The sequence below is a fragment of the Salvelinus alpinus genome, chromosome 6 (genome assembly GCF_045679555.1).
Source record: "Salvelinus alpinus chromosome 6, SLU_Salpinus.1, whole genome shotgun sequence".
NCBI lineage: Eukaryota > Metazoa > Chordata > Actinopteri > Salmoniformes > Salmonidae > Salvelinus > Salvelinus alpinus.
Window position 1 is genome coordinate 69,762,118 of NC_092091.1, and position 22,694 is coordinate 69,784,811.

A 22,694-nucleotide genomic window follows, 5' to 3' on the forward strand; every position below is an offset into this window, starting at 1 on the left:
CTACTGGATACCACAGGACTGAAATCCTATGGAAACTGAGCCTCTACTGGATACCACAGGACTGAAATCCTATGGAAACTGAGCCTCTACTGGATACCACAGGACTGAAATCCTATGGAAACTGAGCCTCTACTGGATACCACAGGACTGAAATCCTATGGAAACTGAGCCTCTACTGGATACCACAGGACTGAAATCCTATGGAAACTGAGCCTCTACTGGATACCACAGGACTGAAATCCTATGGAAATTGAGCCCCTACTGGATACCACAGGACTGAAATCTTATGGAAAATGAGCCCCTACTGCACATATGTCAGAGTCAAGGCCCGCGGGCCACATCCGGCCCGCGAGAAGGTTTTTTACGGCCCCTGGGATGAACTTGATTTATTATTAGAACCGGCCCGCAGACCGCAGCAAGCCGGCAGCCCGCAGATCTTTTACACGCACCAATACTACATTTCCCACAATGCAACGGTGACGCACCGAGCAGTAGGCTGCTTCATTTCAATATTTATTGGCACAGCAGTCGTCAGCATCACAGTAAAATTAACTTTCAGATACCCATCAAAAATGGCAAAACGGAAGGTGGACACTGAGAACCGGGGGTTTCAAACAAGGTGGGAGTCGGAGTATATGTTCACGGAGGTAGCTGGAAAACCTGTGTGTCTTCTGTGTGGAGAAAGTGTGGCGGTACTGAAAGAGTATAATCTGAGACGACATTATGAAACGAAACACGCGGACAAAAACAAGAATATGGACATGGAACAAAGGCTACAAAAGGCAGAGGAATTAAAACGAGGCCTCAAATCTCGACAGGCTCTGTTCAAAAAAGCCAAATCACAAGGCCAGGCTGCTGTCAAGGCCAGTTTTATTTTGGCAGAAGAGATCGCTAAATCAGCCCGGCCATTTACGGAGGGGGATTTCATCAAAAACTGCATGATTAAAGTTTGTGACGAAGTTTGCCCAGAAAAAAGGCAACTCTTTTTAAATGTGAGTCTGAGCAGAAACACCATTGCCGAGAGAGTAGACCAGTTGTCCATCAATCTAAAAGAGCAGCTTGTGAAAAAGGGAAAAGATTTCATTGCATATTCCTTGGCTGTGGATGAGAGCACCGACATTTCTGACATTGCCCAGTTGTCAATTTTCATCCGCGGAGTGGACTCCAGCCTAAGCGTGACAGAGGAGTTTTTGGCTTTACGTCCTATGCATGGCACAACTACGGGGCATGATTTGTATGAAGAGGTGTCAAGATGTGTAAATGAGATGGAGCTGCCTTGGGAAAAACTCGTGGGTTTGACAACCGACGGAGCACCTGCGATGTGTGGACACAGGAGCGGACTGGTGGCGAAGATACGGGAAAAGATGCAAGAGGAAAACGCGACAGGTGAGCTGACAGCTTATCATTGTATCATACACCAGGAAGCGTTGTGCGGTAAAGCCTTGAAAATGGAGCATGTAATGAGCATCATCACGCGCACAGTTAACTTTATCAGAGCCAAAGGTTTGAATCACCGCCAGTTCAAGGCATTTCTGACGGAGTTAGAAACGGAGCATGGTGATTTGCCTTATCACACAGAGGTGCGATGGCTAAGCCAGGGAAAGGTGCTTCAAAGATGTTTCGAGCTTCGTGAGGAGATTTGTCTGTTCTTGGACAGCAAAGGGAAAGACACAACACAACTCCGAGACGAAATGTTTCTGTGTGAAATGGCTTTTCTGTGTGACATTACGAGTCATCTGAATGCAATGAACTTGCAGCTGCAGGGTCGGGATCATGTCATCTCTGATATGTACAGTACAGTGAAGGCATTTAAAACCAAACTGACTCTGTGGGAGACGCAGATGCGGAAAGAAAATTTGAGCCACTTTCCCAGCTGCCAGACCATGAAAGAGAAGCTCTCTACCAGTGCGTTCCCGAGCGCACAGTTGGCTGATAAAATAGGTATGCTTGCCGCTGACTTTCGACGCCGATTTGCTGACTTTGAAGCACAAAAAAGCAGGTTGGAACTGCTCGGTAACCCATTTGCTGTTGACGTGGAAAGCTCACCACCAAACCTCCAAATGGAGTTGATTGACCTCCAATGCAATGATGCACTGAGGGCAAAATATGCGGCAGTGGGTGCTGCGGAGTTCGCCCGTTTCCTCCCCGACACAATGCCCCAGCTGCGCATCCAGGCTGCTCAAACGTTGTCTATGTTTGGCAGCACATACCTGTGTGAACAACTGTTTTCTTTGATGAACCTGAACAAAACATCACACAGAAGTCGACTTACTGCTGAACACCTCCACTCAATTCTGAGGATTTCCTCAGCTCAGAGCCTTACCCCGAACATTGATGAACTTGTGGAAAAGATGGGACACCACCAAGTATCACCCTCAACCTCAAACAAGTGAACATTACTGTGCAATCACATATTTAGAGTTTTTACTCAGTTCAAGTTTAAAAGTTAAAGTTTAATATTTGTTTTCACTGCATGTTACTTCTCCTTAAACAAAGTGTTGTTTTTGATTAATAGATTTTTGCACTTTATTTTATTGTATTTCAATCCAATTATATTTTAAAAATATTTCAGTTGAGTGGATGATAGAAAATTGCTATTATTGTTTTTTTCTTTGAAGTAAATTTAGCCCACTTTTGCTAAAATAGAAAATATAGGCTACTGATGGTGCCTTGAATACCGGTTTCTTTCATTTAATGTTCATGTTATGGGGATTTTTATATAAAGGAAATTTGTCCTTTGTGTCTGTTGAAAATTAAAGATTACTGACAGAGCCATAAGAAAATATTGCTTTATTTATCTGATCATATTGGAATATATTTGTTAGGTTTTCAGTAGGTTCAATTAGGTTCACTAGACTATATGCGTCATTTAAAAATTTTTCAATGAACATTCGAACAGTCCGGCCCTCGGCTTGTAGCTAAATTTTTTATTTGGCCCTCCGTCCATTTGACTTTGACACCCCTGCCCTACTGGATACCACAGGACTGAAATCCTATGGAAAATGAGCCCCTACTGGATACCACAGGACTGAAATCCTATGGAAACTGAGCCTCTACTGGATACCACAGGACTGAAATCCTATGGAAAATGAGCCCCTACTGGATACCACAGGACTGAAATCCTATGGAAAATGAGCCCCTACTGGATACCACAGGACTGAAATCCTATGGAAAATGAGCCCCTACTGGATACCACAGGACTGAAATCCTATGGAAACTGAGCCTCTACTGGATACCACAGGACTGAAATCCTATGGAAACTGAGCCTCTACTGGATACCACAGGACTGAAATCCTATGGAAACTGAGCCTCTACTGGATACCACAGGACTGAAATCCTATGGAAAATGAGCCCCTACTGGATACCACAGGACTGAAATCTTATGGAAAATGAGCCCCTACTGGATACCACAGGACTGAAATCCTATGGAAAATGAGCCCCTACTGGATACCACAGGACTGAAATCCTATGGAAACTGAGCCTCTACTGGATACCACAGGACTGAAATCCTATGGAAAATGAGCCCCTACTGGATACCACAGGACTGAAATCCTATGGAAAATGAGCCCCTACTGGATACCACAGGACTGAAATCCTATGGAAAATGAGCCCCTACTGGATACCACAGGACTGAAATCCTATGGAAACTGAGCCTCTACTGGATACCACAGGACTGAAATCCTATGGAAACTGAGCCTCTACTGGATACCACAGGACTGAAATCCTATGGAAACTGAGCCTCTACTGGATACCACAGGACTGAAATCCTATGGAAAATGAGCCCCTACTGGATACCACAGGACTGATATCCTATGGAAAATGAGCCCCTACTGGATACCACAGGACTGAAATCCTATGGAAAATGAGCCCCTACTGGATACAACAGGACTGAAATCCTATGGAAAATGAGCCCCTACTGGATACCACAGGACTGAAATCCTATGGAAAATGAGCCCCTACTGGATACAACAGGACTGAAATCCTATGGCAACTGGGCCTCTGCTGGATACCACAGGACTGAAATCCTATGGAAAATGAGCCCCTACTGGATACAACAGGACTGAAATCCTATGGCAACTGGCGACAAATAGCCTCTCAGGGGATATCACCACTCAGTTTTTCTGTCACAACCCATTTATGAAATAGTAGGTATTAATGTCCATTAATGTTAAACAGTTACAACACATAATTACATCATTACTCTAATACTACAAATCTACAATATAATATCCACAATACTACAATATTACAGTGTGTGTGTCTTCACAGTGCGCTTTGTGCTTTTTACATCAGATTTTACTGCTTGCTTGAGTTACTTGATGTGGAAGAGAGTTCCATGTAGTCATGGCTCTATGTAATACTGTCTGGTTCCCAGAGTCTATTCTGGACTTGGTGACTGTGAAGAGACCACTGGTGGCAAGGCTTGTGGGGTATGTATGGGTGTCTGAGCTGTGTGTTAGCTGTTTGAACAGACAGTTCGGTGCGTTCAACACGTCAATTCCTCTCACAAAAACGAGTAGTGATGCAGTCACAGAGAATGGTATTGACACACAGAATGGGAGCACAGTAGACACGTAAACCTCTCTGCCTGAGTGGCGTCCCACCATCCATCTTCTGACTGCTAGGCTGCATCCCAACTGTTGGGGCCTGGTCAAAAGTAGCGCACTAAATAGGTAATAGGGTGCCATTTGGGACACATCCCTACTCTATAATAAAGGAGTGTGGTCCGATGGGGGAAGGGAATACTAATGAAGAGTCTCTAAAACAGACACCACATTCATTACATTGATTCCCATGACATTGTAAAATCCAGGGTGCGATGAATCAAGTCTACACTAATAGTTTGTATTTGGCCTCGGATTACAATGGATATTTTTGTTACTAGGAGGCTGGTTTAAAAGCGGTTTGTCAATGGCCCAAGTTCTGCAGGGCATTTAAAGGCCTACGTGATTGAAGCTAGTGGTGCAGACCTGAGCAAAACAATTACAGTTACACAAATGGAATAGCAGGATGGACACTTGACTAGGAGGCTGTATAGAACTGAAGAAAGCAATGATCGTTACATTGAGTGTGGAATAAGGCTGGATACTACAACTAATGGCTTCTGACAAGTCTGGTTTAGCTGGAGGTGAATTAGTGACAGTGAGCTGGCTAGTTCTTGCTCTGCAGCTGCCCACTCATGGGAGGGGGGGGGGGGGGGGTCTCGCTCTCTCTCTCACTACAGATTAATAGGAACATCCATCATTACCATCCTCATAGTTTGTTGTTGTGTGGGCCAACAGTTAAGCAGAGAGTGAAATTACAACTCCATTCTCCTGGCTTTTTGGAGGATATTATTTGGCAACCCACATTTCCCATTAAATTCAGATAAATCCCCAATAGGCTCTGGTTATAAACCAGGAATATGGGAGTGCAGTGGTAGCAATATGCAGCCATAAACCTTTAAAATGACAGCCCACTATACAACAGCTGATTTTATCCAATGGAGATCTGACAAAGGAGTACCTATAGCTTCAGCCCTCAGGCAAATGCCATGCAAAAGGCAGCATGGATGGCTAGAATAACGATGGATGGATAGAGTGGTTGAGTGGTTTTGATACCATGGCGCTCTGGCTCCCCAGTCTCCCAATTACTGTCATACTGTAATATGAAATATGACCCGTGTTGCTAAAGCCACCACACATTGTTGCAGTGTGGGGTGTGCTGAGAGAGCGAGAGACAGAACTCTTTGAGCCATATTACCTGCAATATATGTAACCTCCTGCCACACCCATAATAACATTGCTAACTGTCTTTCTGAACTACTTAATTGTTGTCCTCATTCATTTCTTTCTGTATTGTCCTGTTCATTGTTATTACTCATTGAGTATTATTATCTTTCCTATTATTATTATTATTATCTATCTGCGTCATCATTGATATGATAGCCACAGACAGAAAGACAGAAAGAGAGACAGAGAGACAGAGAGAGAGAGAGAGAGAGAGAGAGAGAGAGAGAGAGAGAGAGAGAGAGAGAGAGAGAGAGAGAGAGAGAGCGCAGAGTAGAACCAAGCTCCTAGCTTCCTGCTGTTAATGGTTGGCTTATACCCCCTGGACATGTGTAAGGACATATTGAAGGACATACAGCCTGTATTCATATACCCAGTTACTCCTCCTCGTCCCAAGTCAGCATTTTTCATGTTAGCTTATCTGGGTCGAACCACCGTGCTCTCGTTTCACAAAGGCAGATAGAGATGGGAAGTGGCACTGACAGTCTGGAATCATGCAAGCTACAATGACTAATACATAGTTAAAAATAACCCCAGGGGTTTTCATTTCCAAACACGACATCCTTTTACTGCAGTCTGCAGTAGCTAATCACGCACTTCTGGGTTTTAAACTCTTTAATGCTCAGCACTCTGAGGTGAGGAGTCTGGGCTGTTCCATATTAATAGCGAAAGATCGCATCAGGGGTCCTATTCAGTTAATGGATATGTTTTGAAAAGGAGACCGAGTAATAAGCTACTACCCATATTGTCCATTGAGAAGACAATGTATGAATGAATGTATGACATTTTATTTTCGTGTCAAATCACCAGTTGGCAACCCATCCTTACGAGATTAATAAACAAAAACAGGACACATAAACAAACATTAAAATAATTCACTGTGATAATTCTTCCGGTGTTCTGTGCAGCGCGCACCGCATAAAGAGGGAAAAAATAAGTCAATACATAATAGTAAATAAGCTAATCCAAGCATTAATTACACAAACGGTTCCCTGCTGAACGCGACCCTGACAAACAGATAGATGGGCAGCCAGTCAGGTCTAGTGATTGGACGACTGACTCCTGTAATTCCCTCAATCACGGCTCTAGATGGATAAAAGCCTCTCAATTACACACTGACTCAACAGACAAGAGGGCCTGTCAGGAGCAGATAAACACTGTGTGTGCATCTGTCGGTGTCTGGGAGGGGGGAGGGGCTACGTGACAACCAGATGACGATGCTCTATCAGTGTCATGTTGATGCTTTGATGACCTTCCCCCTCCGGAGCGGAGCTGCGCTCACAAGAGTATCAATCTACCCAGACGTCCTGTGGTGATAGTCATTGATGTGTGACTATGACAACTCAACTCCCCCTTCCATTCTGGCTGACAGTGATGTGGGGTAATTGTACACTGAGTATACCCCCGCATTAGGAACAGCTTCCTAATATTGAGTTACACCACCCCATCTTTTGCCCTCAGAACAGCCTCAATTCGTCGTGGCATTGACTCTACAAGGTGTCGAAAGCTTTCCACAGGGATGCCGGCCCATGTTGACTCCAATGCTTCCTTCCCACAGTTGTGTAAAGTTGGATGGATGTCCTTTGGGTGGTGGACCATTCTTGAGACAAAGAAGAAACTGCTCAGCGTGAAAAACCCAGCAGCGTTGCGGTTCTTGACAGAAACCAGTGCGCATGACACCTACTACCATACCCCATTCACTTTCATCTTTTGTCTTGCCCATTCACCCTCTGAATGGCACACATTCTCAATTGTCTCAAGGCTTAAAAATCCTTATTTTACCGGTCTCCTCCCCTTCATCTACACTGATTGAAGTGGATTTAACAAGTGACATCAATAAGGGATCATAGCTTTCACCTGGATTCACCTGGTCAGTCTGTGTCATGGAATGTTTTGTACACTTAGTTTATTCACCATATGTGATGACATTGCACAAATGTAATTCCCCACAGAATGACCTAGCTGTCTTGCAAGAAGTGCAGGGGCAGAGAGACAGAGATACAGTACAGTGGCAGTAGTAAGGTATGGGTGGTACTGGGACATGTCTACTGGGATCAAAGTACATTAAACGATCCCTCCGGCCCCGGGCCAAGACGTCCTATGTGATATTGGCAAGGCTGGCTGGACCTTCCTTGGAGAGACCTAACAACACTCTTGTGCTTTGCTGACTGGTGTCTGCCAGACGGCCATCATTCTAATGAAACAGTAAACAGTTAATTAAGGAGGCCACACACACACACGTGTTGCAGGACGTTTATATTCATCTGACACACGGATGAGGTTTCACATAATTCACATTGCGATCTTCATTAACTTGGAGAAGAACCTCATTAGTGTCACCTACCAGTAGGCCTAGGGGACTACGTATTATTATTCATTGTCATGCCAACACTCTGGGTGACACGGTGTTGACATTCTAGTTAGGAAATCACTGAGTTCTTCCAGTAACTTATTCATTATGCATGGAATAGGTGACACCTTAGTGCAGTCATCTGAAGCTAAGGACAGTGACACCAAGAGGGGAAGAGGACAAAGAGACAGAGTGAGAGAGAATCATTCAATTCAAGGGTTGGTGTGTGTGTGTGTGTGTGTGAGTGTGAGTGTGTGTGTGATCACCAACCTGTCTTCTGCATTCAGTTTCAGTACATTATATGACTATATTCAGAGAGAGGAAAGCTATTTAGTCCTCATTTAACAACATGTCAAGACGTGATGGAATTAATGGGAAAACCCTCTCTTGATTCAATGCTTTGCTAACTGAAATGCATCACTGTATTCTCTAGACTGCCTATATATTAATTTTTTTCACGGTAGGCCTATTGATATTCAAGGATCCGTAATTCTGTTACAACCTAGTGTACTTCAAAGTAGTGCAGTTTACGGTGGAAACGACGACTAAAATATTTGAAACAACGACATGCATAACACCCTCGCTCAACAATCTCACTATTTGACAGTTCATTGGAACTCTATAACCGGTTTCCCAAACCATCAGAGCATGTACAGTGCAGGCCTACAATAACAGACTACTGTGCAAAACTTGTGAAGACACAAAACACTAGTTTGGATGTCTACATAACGACGCGGCGGTCCCATCTATAAAGTCTTGCTACAACGTACCACTCTCCTTTCACTACTCCCACACAGTAGTTTCAGTTTACCGTATGCAGTAATTTCACCGGAGATCGGGTTGTTTTGAGTACGTAGCGGAACGGTTTAGTACATCCGATAACTCCAGCCCGGAGTTTGGCGACCATTCGCAACGAAGCCATCGTCGTTAAATTAGTCCATGCGTTCTGGCATACTGAGCAGTAGAACACGTGTAGAAAACCTGCCTAGAAGCAGGATCTTCGTATTGTCTTCCAGTCAACAACGGACTGTTTAGCGTGTAAACAGACCGAGGGCGGATGGGATAAGAGATAGGGTCTGAGCACAGCCGGAGAGAGAGCAGTGTACCGTTTCCTCGTGTGCAGCAGTCAGTGGTGACAAGCAGAGCGCGCCCGCGTGACAGACTTTATTCTCTTCCCTTTGGTGGATGTCACAATAGTAGAGGTCGGGTATGAATGGGCCATGCAGCATGGCGACATGTCACAATAGTAGAGGTCGGGTATGAATGGGCCATGCAGCATGGCGACATGTCAGAATAGAATGTCATTAAAACTCAAAAGAACACATGTCAAATTGGATGAATTTGATTTCTATTCAATTACAGTATAAATGTCGGCCTATCGTTTTACACACACATGATTTTAATAATACCGTATCTTATATAATATAGCATGAAGAGTGGATTCCTTTTGGAATATTTGAGTTTTCAATCAACAGAATGGGCTTCCAGTAGAGGTTTTATTAAAGCAATCGATTCTGTTAGAGGTTAAGGAAGTACAATGACATATAAATGACATCATATTTCAAACCCACTGCTGGGATAATATAGACTACCCAACAAAAAGGTGTGTGTGTGTGTGTGTGTGTGTGTGTGTGTGTGTGTGTGTGTGTGTGTGTGTGTGTGTGTGTGTGTGTGTGTGTGTGTGTATGTATGTCTCTGTGTGTGTGTGTATGTCTCTGTGTGTGTGTGTCTGGTGGTCAATAACAGAGTCATTTGCAAGGGCCTCATTCCCAGCTATATGAACTATTAATATCGTCATCCATCTGGTCGGTGGTACAAAATGGCAATCTACTGTAGCACAGCCAACCTGTACAGACTGGGAAAGTTGCCCACGCTATTGATCCAGCCACTGCATGTGCTTCATTAATATTTTAACATCACAGAGAGAGAGAGAGAGAGAGAGTGTGTGTGTGTGTGTGTAGCTAATACAATGTCTATATCCTAGAATGTCTATATCCTAGAATGTCTATACCCTAGAATGTCTATATCCTAGAATGTCTATACCCTAGAATGTCTATATCCTAGAATGTCTATATCCTAGAATGTCTATACCCTAGAATGTCTATATCCTAGAATGTCTATATCCTAGAATGTCTATACCCTAGAATGTCTATATCCTAGAATGTCTATACCCTAGAATGTCTATATCCTAGAATGTCTATATCCTAGAATGTCTATATCCTAGAATGTCTATACCCTAGAATGTCTATATCCTAGAATGTCTATACCCTAGAATGTCTATACCCTAGAATGTCTATACCCTAGAATGTCTATATCCTAGAATGTCTATATCCTAGAATGTCTATACCCTAGAATGTCTATATCCTAGAATGTCTATATCCTAGAATGTCTATACCCTAGAATGTCTATACCCTAGAATGTCTATATCCTAGAATGTCTATACCCTAGAATGTCTATATCCTAGAATGTCTATATCCTAGAATGTCTATATCCTAGAATGTCTATACCCTAGAATGTCTATATCCTAGAATGTCTATACCCTAGAATGTCTATATCCTAGAATGTCTATATCCTAGAATGTCTATACCCTAGAATGTCTATACCCTAGAATGTCTATATCCTAGAATGTCTATACCCTAGAATGTCTATATCCTAGAATGTCTATACCCTAGAATGTCTATATCCTAGAATGTCTATATCCTAGAATGTCTATACCCTAGAATGTCTATATCCTAGAATGTCTATACCCTAGAATGTCTATATCCTAGAATGTCTATATCCTAGAATGTCTATATCCTAGAATGTCTATATCCTAGAATGTCTATACCCTAGAATGTCTATACCCTAGAATGTCTATATCCTAGAATGTCTATACCCTAGAATGTCTATATCCTAGAATGTCTATATCCTAGAATGTCTATATCCTAGAATGTCTATATCCTAGAATGTCTATATCCTAGAATGTCTATATCCTAGAATGTCTATACCCTAGAATGTCTATACCCTAGAATGTCTATACCCTAGAATGTCTATATCCTAGAATGTCTATATCCTAGAATGTCTATACCCTAGAATGTCTATATCCTAGAATGTCTATACCCTAGAATGTCTATATCCTAGAATGTCTATACCCTAGAATGTCTATATCCTAGAATGTCTATATCCTAGAATGTCTATACCCTAGAATGTCTATATCCTAGAATGTCTATACCCTAGAATGTCTATATCCTAGAATGTCTATATCCTAGAATGTCTATATCCTAGAATGTCTATATCCTAGAATGTCTATATCCTAGAATGTCTATACCCTAGAATGTCTATACCCTAGAATGTCTATACCCTAGAATGTCTATATCCTAGAATGTCTATACCCTAGAATGTCTATAACCTAGAATGTAGGCCTAATACAGGGTATTTTGTGATGTAATTTGTCAGACAGATGACCTTCAAGGCCAGCAGCAGTTGATGCTATGAAAAGGGACTGCTAAATGAATTGAATTGTATGTAAATGAGGGAGCAGTGGGACAAGTGTAACAGTTTAACTTTACGGCGTCCCCTCGCCCCGACCTCGGGCGCGAACCAGGGACCCTCTGCACACATCAACAACTGACACCCACGAAGCATCGTTACCTATCGCTCCACAAAAGCCGCGGCCCTTGCAAAGCAAGGGGCAACACTACTAATAGGTTTCAGAGCAAGTGACGTAACTGATTGAAACGCTACTAGCGCGTACCCGCTAACTAGCTAGCCATTTCACATCCGTTACACAAGCAGCAGGACAAATGACATTCAGTCTATCACCTTATTATAAAAATGGAGAAGGTCGGTCGTGCGGTGCCCGAGCTTAACAGGGCCAGAGACAACTCTGGAGATACGCTACTCTCCCAGATCGTAAACCAGAAAGGCTCAGAAAAGAGGCAAAAAGAAAACATGTCATACACAAAGTACAAGAAGCTTCCTCTTTAATCTGTCCCTTTACAATCACTGAACTGAAGTGACACGATGGGTTAACAGCAATCCCATGACTCTTCCTTTCACTGACTTCTTTCATCAGTGACCCCTGACCCCTGATCTATAATCTATCCTTTTACAATCACTGAACTGAAGTGACACGATGGGTTAACAGCAATCAGGGGTCACTGATGAAAGAAGAAAGTGAACGGAAGAGTATCAGGACACACAGGCAATATTAATGACCACTTCAGCTCTAAACCATCATTCATTACTTTGCCTTGAGAGAGAGAGAAGTCCATCTTAAATGGCACCCCATTCCCTATATATAGTGCACTACTATTCCAGGACCCTGGTCAAAAACAGTTCACTTACATAGGGAGTATGGTGCCATTTGGGACACAGACAGAAAGTAATGAAATTGAGGCCAGAGTACCGTGGCGGTCTACTGTACGCTGTCTGCCAGCTATTCCACTGGCCAGATTTATATGATGCGCTGAGAGTGGGGAGAGTAAGAGAATGTACTCAGCCTCAGCAAACAGTGAAGTTATTTACTAGGAGACTCTGATATCAACCACATTGTACTAGCCCTTTCCTGCAGTCAATGACCAAAAGCACCCTCTAGCTGCCTCATGGGTGGAATGCTATTCATATTTTTCATAATTTCATAATTAATGAAGATGATTAAAAATCAACAGTGTTTCTATGCCAAAAACGTTTTGTTATATTTCAGCCTTCTGTGATAGTGTAATTTTGGGATGCAAACTCAAAATTGAATACATTTCAACTCTATATCTGACATGGTAAAGGTGTCTTCTTTTTTTAAGCTCATAACTGTGTGTGTGAGGTGCATTCTTCTGTTTCTAAGTAGATTTGTTTAAGACTACCAATAATCACTGTGTGACCCTGATTTAGCCCACTGCAGTAAAAGGTTAATGGTTTTAAACTCGTTTAATGCTCAGCACTCTGAGGTGAGGAGTCTGGCCGGTTCCATTTTAATCGAGAAAGATCGCATCAGGTTTCCTATTCAGTTGATGGATATGTATTGAAAAGGAGACCGGGGGATAATTGTAAAGACTTGCTAACTGGAGTGACCATGAACTGTTTCTTCTTTACGGTGATATTATTGTGACCTCAATTTGTGAGCCTCAAATTCAGGAGAAGATTGATCTATTTAATGAGTTTACTGTAAATATCCTAACCACAAATGAATTGCCTATTAAATGTATTCAGTGTTGAAAAGTGCATTCGATGCATATGAACATTTTAACAGTTATATGATAATGCCATCATGCGTATAGCCAAATTGGTCATAGACTTGAGCAAATGAACACCTCATAGTAGCGCAGCTTCCCCGCCATTATTAAAATCGGTTCGAAGCCTACAGTGGCATCTTGTGGATACACATAAGCATTACAGTATAATTAATATATTATTGATAGCTCCCGCCAACATTATTAAAACAGATTCAAAGTCTACACTGCCACCCTGTGGACACATATAAACATTAAAATATAATGAACGTATTCTTGATACGGCCGAGGCAGCGGATCCGTATGTAACTGTACCATCCCGCCCCGTCTCGACACCCCGGATCCCTTTCGCCCAGAGATCTGAATCACGTTATGTGCACGTGTTTCTTTACCTCGACTTTACACACAGATTTTTGTCGTCACCCTACCTTCATATTTCTTACTGTCAATCGTGACGGATAATTCATCTGCATACCAACCATTTGATCTCAATCAGTTTCATGGGGATATGCATTTAGATCTTCTTGTGTTATACAGTGTTGTTTCGAATTATGGACGTTGACCGAATTTTATGCTGCACTCATAACCAAGTGGGAAGGTGGTAATTACCAGTTGTGAAGTCGTAAATGCAAGTTGGAAGCATTCATGTGCTTTGAACTCATTGAGAAATGCCGATTGGCTAATGGCAGACAAGCTGCGTCAACCATAAATTAAAAGTACAGCTATCATGCCCACAAACAAATTATAGTGTTCAAAAACCGTATTAATAGATTGCTCTTTATAAACAATGTTTTGTTGCATTTAACTCCCGAAAATGCCGTTATCCAGGTACTTTTCTTAATTTGTGACGTCAGTGTTCAGCACGTGGGAGAAGTCGGAGATCAAGGATGTTAGATGAGTTCCCACTAGTAATTACCAGTAAGAGGGCCCTTCAGCTGGATTTATTTTTATTCTTCTTCGAAGAGGTTTAACGGCGGTTGGCCTCCAATAAATGTTACCGTCACCTACTAGACTGGAGTACAACTCCCTTATACTTTGCTTGAAAAAATAAATAATCAAATAAACAAATAACCTACCATCTAATACTACACTCAGAAAATAATAATAACACCACCCTACTCCACTATTTAAATCAAATCAAATCAAATTTATTTATATAGCCCTTCGTACATCAGCTGATATCTCAAAGTGCTGTACAGAAACCCAGCCTAAAACCCCAAACAGCAAGCAATGCAGGTGTAGAAGCACGGTGGCTAGAAAAAACTCCCTAGAAAGGCCAAAACCTAGGAAGAAACCTAGAGAGGAACCAGGCTATGAGGGGTGGCCAGTCCTCTTCTGGCTGCGCCGGGTGGAGATTATAACAGAACATGGCCAAGATGTTCAAATGTTCATAAATGACCAGCATGGTCAAATAATAATAATCACAGTAGTTGTCGAGGGTGCAGCACCTCAGGAGTAAATGTCAGTTGGCTTTTCATAGCCGATCATTAAGAGTATCTCTACCGCTCCTGCGGTCTCTAGAGAGTTGAAAACAGCAGGTCTGGGACAGGTAGCACGTCCGGTGAACAGGCCAGGGTTCCATAGCCGCAGGCAGAACAGTTGGCCAGGTGGACTGGGGACAGGTGGACTGGGGACAGCAAGGAGTCATCATGTCAGGTCGTCCTGAGGCATGGTCCTAGGGCTCAGGTCCTCCGAGAGAGAGAAAGAAAGAGAAAAAGAGAGAATTAGAGAGAGCATACTTAAATTCACACAGGACACCGGATAAGACAGGACAAGTACTCCAGATATAACAAACTGACCCTAGCCCCCCGACACATAAACTAATGCAGCATAAATACTGGAGGCTGAGACAGGAGGAGTCAGGAGACACTGTGGCCCCATCCGATGATACCCCCGGACAGGGCCAAACAGGAAGGATATAACTCCACCCACTTTGCCAAGGCACAGCCCCCACACCACTAGAGGGATATCTTCAACCACCAACTTACCATCCTGAGACAAGGCCGAGTATAGCCCACAAAGATCTCCGCCACGGCACAACCCAAGGGGGGTGCCAACCCAGACAGGAAGATCACGTCAGTGACTCAACCCACTCAAGTGACGCACCCCTCCTAGGGACGGCATGAAAGAGCACCAGTAAGCCAGTGACTCAGCCCCTGTAATAGGGTTAGAGGCAGAGAATCCCAGTGGAGAGAGGGGAACCGGCCAGGCAGAGACAGCAAGGGCGGTTCGTTGCTCTAGAGCCTTTCCGTTCACCTTCACACTCCTGGGCCAGACTACACTCAATCATAGGACCTACTGAAGAGATGAGTCTTCAATAAAGACTTAAAGGTTGATACAGAGTCTGCGTCTCTCACATGGGTAGGCAGACCATTCCATAAAAATGGAGATCTATAGGAGAAAGCCCTGCCTCCAGCTGTTTGCTTAGAAATTCTAGGGACAATTAGGAGGCCTGCATCTTGTGACCGTAGCGTACGTGTAGGTATGTACGGCAGGACCAACTCGGAAAGATAGGTAGGAGCAAGCCCATGTAACGCTTTGTAGGTTAACAGTAAAACCTTGAAATCAGCCCTTGCCTTAACAGGAACCCAGTGTAGGAGTAATATTATAATTTTTTTTGGTTCTAGTCAGGATTCTAGCAGCCGTATTTAGCACTAACTGAAGTTTATTTAGTGCTTTATCCGGGTAGCCGGAAAGTAGAGCATTGCAGTAGTCTAACCTAGAAGCAACAAAAGCATGGATAAATGTTTCTGCATCATTTTTGGACAGAAAATTTCTGATTTTTGCAATGTTACATAGATGGAAAAAAGCTGTCCTTGAAACAGTCTTGATATGTTCGTCAAAAGAGAGATCAGGGTCCAGAGTAACGCCGAGGTCCTTCACAGTTTTATTTGAGACGACTTTACAACCATCATGATTAATTGTCAGATTTAACAGAAGATCTCTTTGTTTCTTGGGACCTAGAACAAGCATCTCTGTTTTCTCCGAGTTTAAAAGTAGAACGTTTTCAGCCATCCACTTCCTTATGTCTGAAACACAGGCTTCTAGCGAGGGCAATTTTAGGGCTTCACCATGTTTCATTGAAATGTACAGCTGTGTGTCATCCACATAGCAGTGAAAGTTAACATTATGTTTTCGAATGACATCCCCAAGAGGTAAAATATATAGTGAAAACAATAGTGGTCCTAAAACGGAACCTTGAGGAACACCGAAATGTATAGTTGATTTGTCAGAGGACAAACCATTCACAGAGACAAACTGATATCTTTCTGACAGATAAGATCTAAACCAGGCCAGAACTTGTCCGTGTAGACCAATTTGGGTTTCCAATCTCTCCAAAAGAATGTGGTGATCGATGGTATCAAAGGCAGCACTAAGGTCTAGTAGCACGAGGACAGATGCAGAGCCTCGGTCTGACGCCATTAAAAGGTAATTTACCACCTTCACAAGTGCAGTCTCAGTGCTATGATGGGGTCTAAAACCAGACTGAAGCATTTCGTATATATTGTTTGTCTTCAGGAAGGCAGTGAGTTGCAGTGCAACAGCTTTTTCTAAAATTTTTGAGAGGAATGGAAGATTCGATATAGGCCGATAGTTTTTTATATTTTCTGGGTCAAGGTTTGGCTTTTTCAAGAGAGGCTTTATTACTGCCACTTTTAGTGAGTTTGGTACACATCCGGTGGATAGAGAGCCGTTTATTATGTTCAACATAGGAGGGCCAAGCACATGAAGCAGTTCTTTAAGTAGTTTAGTTGGAATAGGGTCCAGTATGCAGCTTGAAGGTTTAGAGGCCATGATTATTTTCATCATTGTGTCAAGAGATATAGTACTAAAACACTTAAGTGTCTCTCTTGATCCTAGTTCTTGGCAGAGTTGTGCAGACTCAGGACAGCTGAGCTTTGGAGGAATACGCAGATTTAAAGAGGAGTCCGTAATTTGCTTTCTAAATCTATTTAGACCTACCTCAGGCCAAGAACATGAAGGGATGGGACACCACCACTTAACACACCCTGTAACTCTTCTGATGTCAAGTCTTGCACACCCAAATACCTTTCTGCTGCTGCCACCACAGCCTCAATTTTCCGTGACTTACGTTCCATCCCTGCAGTACAGTTGACAACCATTGCTATAAACACAAAAAATCCAATCTTTCTGAAACATATATCACTTGTTGGCCTATCCCTCTGTACTGGTACAGATCTACTACTCACACCACTATACCCAGGATCCTTCCCCCTTAACCCATCTTCTTCTACTTTCTTCACTGCCTCAGCATATGACATCTTCTGCACTACTCTAACCCTGGAAACCTCAACCTGCCTCTCTCGCACTGGACATTTCTGATCCCCAGCCCCATTTCTGATCCCCAGCCCCATACACATTCCTTTGTCTCATGCCCTTCTGCACACTTCTCACACCTAGGAACCTCCCTTCTACACTGCTGCCACATGTCCATTTTTTATTTTGTCAATTTAAAAAAAACTGTATTTAACTAGGCAAGTCAGTTAAGAACAAATTCTTATTTACAATGACGGCCTACCAAAAGGCAAAAGGCCTCCTGTGGGGACGGGGACGGGGACTGGGATTAAAAATTAAATACAAATATAGGACAAAACACACATCACGACAAGAGAGACACCCCAACACTACATAAAGAGAGACCTAAGACAACTACTTAGCATGGCAGCAACACATGACAATACAGCATGGTAGCAACACAACATGACAACAACATGGTAGCAACACAACATGACAACAACTTGGTAGCAAAACAACATGGCAGCAGCATAACATGGTAGCATCACAAATCATGGTACAAACATTATTGGGCACAGACAACAGCACAAAAGGCAAGAAGGTAGAGACAACAATACATCACGCCAAGCAGCCACAACTGTCAGTAAGAGTGTCTATGGTTGAGTCTTTGACACCTGTAACAATGTACTGTATTTGACACAAAAGCTCATACAGGATAACTTATATATCCTAACATCACTTTGTCAGGCAAAGACTCAACATCAAAACTCAAAGAACAGACAATGACTCTTCTGTTTCACCACTCACGCCACCCTGTCTGCGTTGCACCAAACGACGAGCATCACAAACACTGGGACTCTTCCCCTTCAGTTGGTCAATTTTTACATTTACTGCTACCCCAGTAATCACACCTTTCAATGGTGCCCTTTTCTTGAGAGCAAAATAATTCAAATTTCTTTCCCCCATTCGTTTAACGCGGAGCGCCTTCTCTCTCTGACCAGCAGAAACACAAACAATTATCTCAAAACCCCTTCTGGTTACCCTCACCGATTCCACAGCACCCAACTCTGTTTTCACCCACCCTGAAACCACAAATGGATCATCCAAAAGGCACAGACTCATCTTTATCCTGACCCTCGGTACAAGCCTCGGGCCTGAGAACTTCACCACACCTACCACCTCTGATACATCAACCTCATTCACTTCCATTTCTCCTCCTGTCTTCAGCTCCCTCTGCTTACACTTTCTACATTTCTTCTTTAACAAACCATCTCCCTTTTCCCCGCCATTTTTAACCGACTCAAGCTCACCCTCTTCTTCCCTCTCTCTCTTAGACCTCCTCTCCCTCTCATTTCCCCTCCATTCCTCCTCCGTATTCCAAGTATACATCTCCTTATGATAATACTGCACTTCTCCTGACATGCACCTTGTTCTTGCTTTCTCAAGGGACGTCATTTAACCGGCTGTCACAATCTTCAACAGTGCATCCCACTTATAAAGCAGCTGCTTCGTCTTGATGTTCTTCTTGATCAAAAGCTACCGCAATGCTTTTCCATTTCAAACAAACGCGCTCTTCCAACCAGCATCCACCGTCTGCTTCCTTCAAACCGGCAGGACATCTCCAGGTGGATTTTGCCCAATCCTATGTGGTAAATACCACCTTCCCACTTGGTTATGAACGCATCATTACAACAGACAGCGATAATAAACTGTAGCATAGCCTACCTGTATTTAGTTTCAATCAAAAATGAGAGTTGTGGCCACATTATAGAAAAATGCGACCATTTTCACAATCCTCCTAAAATCTTAATATATTAGGTGGGTTTTTTGTCTTAAAGTAACGTTATACTACCCTTCTATATAGAATGCTCTCATTATGTGATCTTGCAGACATTGATTCAGCTTTGATCTTACTTTATTAAACAGAGTAGCCGGGTCTCTCCAAGTAGAGCAGAGACTATGCTAAAGTAGAGAATAACACATACGCTTCGGGAAGAGAGGTCCAGAAAAGTCGGATCCACAGACACTACATTGATACTTGCACGTGTATATTTAGCTCCATCTAGTGGTTTCTTCTCCTCATTGCTCCTTCCTTCCATAATCATAGGTGGCATGTACACTGCATCAACTGACATGTGGAAAATCAGTGTTCAATGTGTTCTTATTACTTAGCACTATAGCTAACAAGTTAAGTGAGTGATAGTGGGAAATAAAATACTCCTTCTTTTCAGCAGAAAAACGCTGTATGCTGAAGTCCTATTACAGAGGGAGGATTCTCTTGGATATGTTTGAGCCAACACATTAAAGGACAACGTTAATTGAAGAATAAACTATCGTCCGTCATTCTAATGGATGTAAGTGTGGCGGTGAAATATCACTAATGTTGTGGCTTCACTGCAAATATGCAATTAAAATAAAATGACACGGTTCATATTTTGAAAGGTTGAAATTAGTTATCTGCACACACACACCACACACACACACAAACAAACGCACACACACACACACACACACACACACACACACACACACACACACACACACACACACACACACACACACACACACACACACACACACACACACACACACACACACACACACACACACACACACACACACACAAACAAATGCCCACTAACGCATGCACACAAACACACACACACACACGCACAAACAAATGCACACACACACACACACACACACACACACACACACACACACACACACACACACACACACACACACACACACACACACACACACACACACACACAAAAATGCACACACACAGGGGTGAACACAGAAATGTCTAATTATATCTAGAAACTGACTGAGGTGGGAGACATCAAAGGTTTGTGGAACATCACAGACAAACTATGATAAGTCAAATTCTTATTAATTAGTCCAAGAGAGAGAGAGAGAGAGAGAGAGAGAGAGAGAGAGAGAGAGAGAGAGAGACAAGCAACCCAAAGCAAGAAAGAACTGAAAGACACAAACACTGAATCAATCGACAGTAAAAGATACACAGAAAAAGAGAGAGAGCGAGAAGAAGGAGGAGTAGAAAATGGAGGGATGTCAAAGCCAAGGCGTCAGTGCCAGTCAGGATAGAGCTACGAGATCGAGGGACGGGCTGTTGTTTGAAGTCGAGAGAAACCGACATTGAGATGGAGCGCGGGCGGCAGAGGTAATTGTGTCTGACGGGCAGTGGTGATAATGATGAGGCGCACAGAGACGCTGTTCAGATCAGTGTTGAAGATCCCCTTGCTCTGCTCCTAATGCACGGTGCCCCCCCCCCCCCCCCCGCTGCTCGCGCTCACTCTGCTCCTCGACTAATTGACCGTCCGCGTCTCCCGCGAGTCCTTTGTTATTATTTATTAATAATTCACAGCTAAATAATTCACACCCTGGAAAGGCAGGCGGAGTGTATGTGTGTGGTATGTAGAGCTGCTGTTAGTTGAGCTGGGTAGATAGATGATGAACTTAGATAGATATGGAGAAGAAGTGTGGTGGGGGAAGCCAAGGATTTGGGATTGTTTTTTGGCTTATTTTTTTGTATTTTTTTGTTGTTGTAAAGGGGTCATTGTTGAAAAGGCAGTTACAGTACAGTACAGACTTCCACAGTTTTGTTCTAGCTCAGCACGAACACATCACATTTAACAAATGCTCATCAAGCCCTCTAGTAGGCGAATCAGGGGTTTTATTAGGGCTGGAACTAAAGCCTGCAAACCCAATGTGTCTTCAGGACCTGGGTTGGGTTTATTAGGGCTGGAATTAAAACCTGCAAACCCAATGTGTCTTCAGGACCTGGGTTGGGTTTATTAGGGCTGGAACTAAAGCCTGCAAACCCAATGTGTCTTCAGGAACTGGGTTGGGTTTATTAGGGCTGGAATTAAAGCCTGCAAACCCAATGTGTCTTCAGGACCTGGGTTGGGTTTATTAGGGCCGGAATTAAAACCTGCAAACCCAATGTGTCTTCAGGACCTGGGTTGGGTTTATTAGGGCTGGAATTAAAGCCTGCAAACCCAATGTGTCTTCAGGACTTGGGTTGAACTAAACCACTTTCTTTTCAGACCTTCTCCAAGGAGGGAAGTGAGAATGAAATCGAGATGTTCAGCAGGATTCTGAGGAGCAACTCTGATAGGAAGAACACCACTCTGTCAAGACAAGTCAAATCACAGACAGGGGAACAAATTCATCCAATCAGTGTTAGAGAAAAATACCAAAAGGGTGTTTCATTTGTCCCCAGTCTTCCCTATTGCCAAGTATGGCAGATGGACATACTATATCTAAATCCTCCACTAGAGGTCCGTAATAGACCAGAGTGAATCCTCTCTCTTGGCGTCTGTCTTGTGTTGTGGGTGCTGCTGCTCTTATGTTGGAATCACATGCTTTGTTGATGTTGAATTATTAATGCAACCTTTCATTAACACTCTAAACAAATACAAAATGCACAGCATTGGGGGAATCAAAGCAGCAACACTCTGTGCCAGCCAGCGTAGGCTTACATTTCCACAAGAAAATGTCTGCCTTGTGATATGTGACAGACTACCGTGTAGACTGCCGTGTAGACTACGTGTAGACTACCGTTGTCACGCCCTGACCTTAGAGATCCTTTTTATGTCTCTATTTTGGTTTGGTCAGGGCGTTAGTTGGGGTGGGCATTCTATGTTTTGTGTTCTATGTTTTCTATTTCTGTGTGTTTGGCCGGGTGTGGTTCTCAATCAGAGGCAGCTGTCTATCGTTGTCTCTGATTGAGAACCATACTTAGGTAGCCTTTTCCCACCTGTGTTTTTTGGGTAGTTGTTTTCTGTATTGTTAGTTTCCTTACAGAACTGTTAGTTTTCCTCTTTGTTATTTTTTTGTTCTAGTGTTCTGATTTTAATAAAATATCATGAACACGTCTCACGCTGCGCTTTGGTCCAGTCATTCACAGGAAGAGGATCGTTTCAACCGTGTAGACTACCGTGTAGACTACCGTGTATTTTTCCTACTCAAGCCAGTCTAAATGGTTTAGTCCTGCCTATCGTGCTCTCACAAGCCGGTTTGTTATCAAACTTTACATGACAGGTAAACATATGCACCGTTAGAAGCCTGTTCAGGTAGGAAAGGGTG

The 22,694-nt window shown here is 43.0% G+C and overlaps 1 protein-coding gene across 2 annotated transcripts in view; it reads right to left on the bottom strand.

The window, feature by feature from the left end:
* Positions 1-9,270, bottom strand: part of LOC139579215 (calcium uniporter protein, mitochondrial-like) — a 31,190-nt gene extending 21,920 nt beyond the window's left edge. For both annotated transcript variants that reach the window (XM_071407664.1, XM_071407663.1), the window contains exon 1: positions 8,930-9,270. In XM_071407664.1, coding sequence (XP_071263765.1) covers positions 8,930-9,040 — 111 coding nt within the window. In that variant the 5' untranslated portion in view covers positions 9,041-9,270. The remainder of the gene's footprint in view (positions 1-8,929) is intronic.
* Between the last annotated feature and the right edge of the window lie 13,424 nt (positions 9,271-22,694).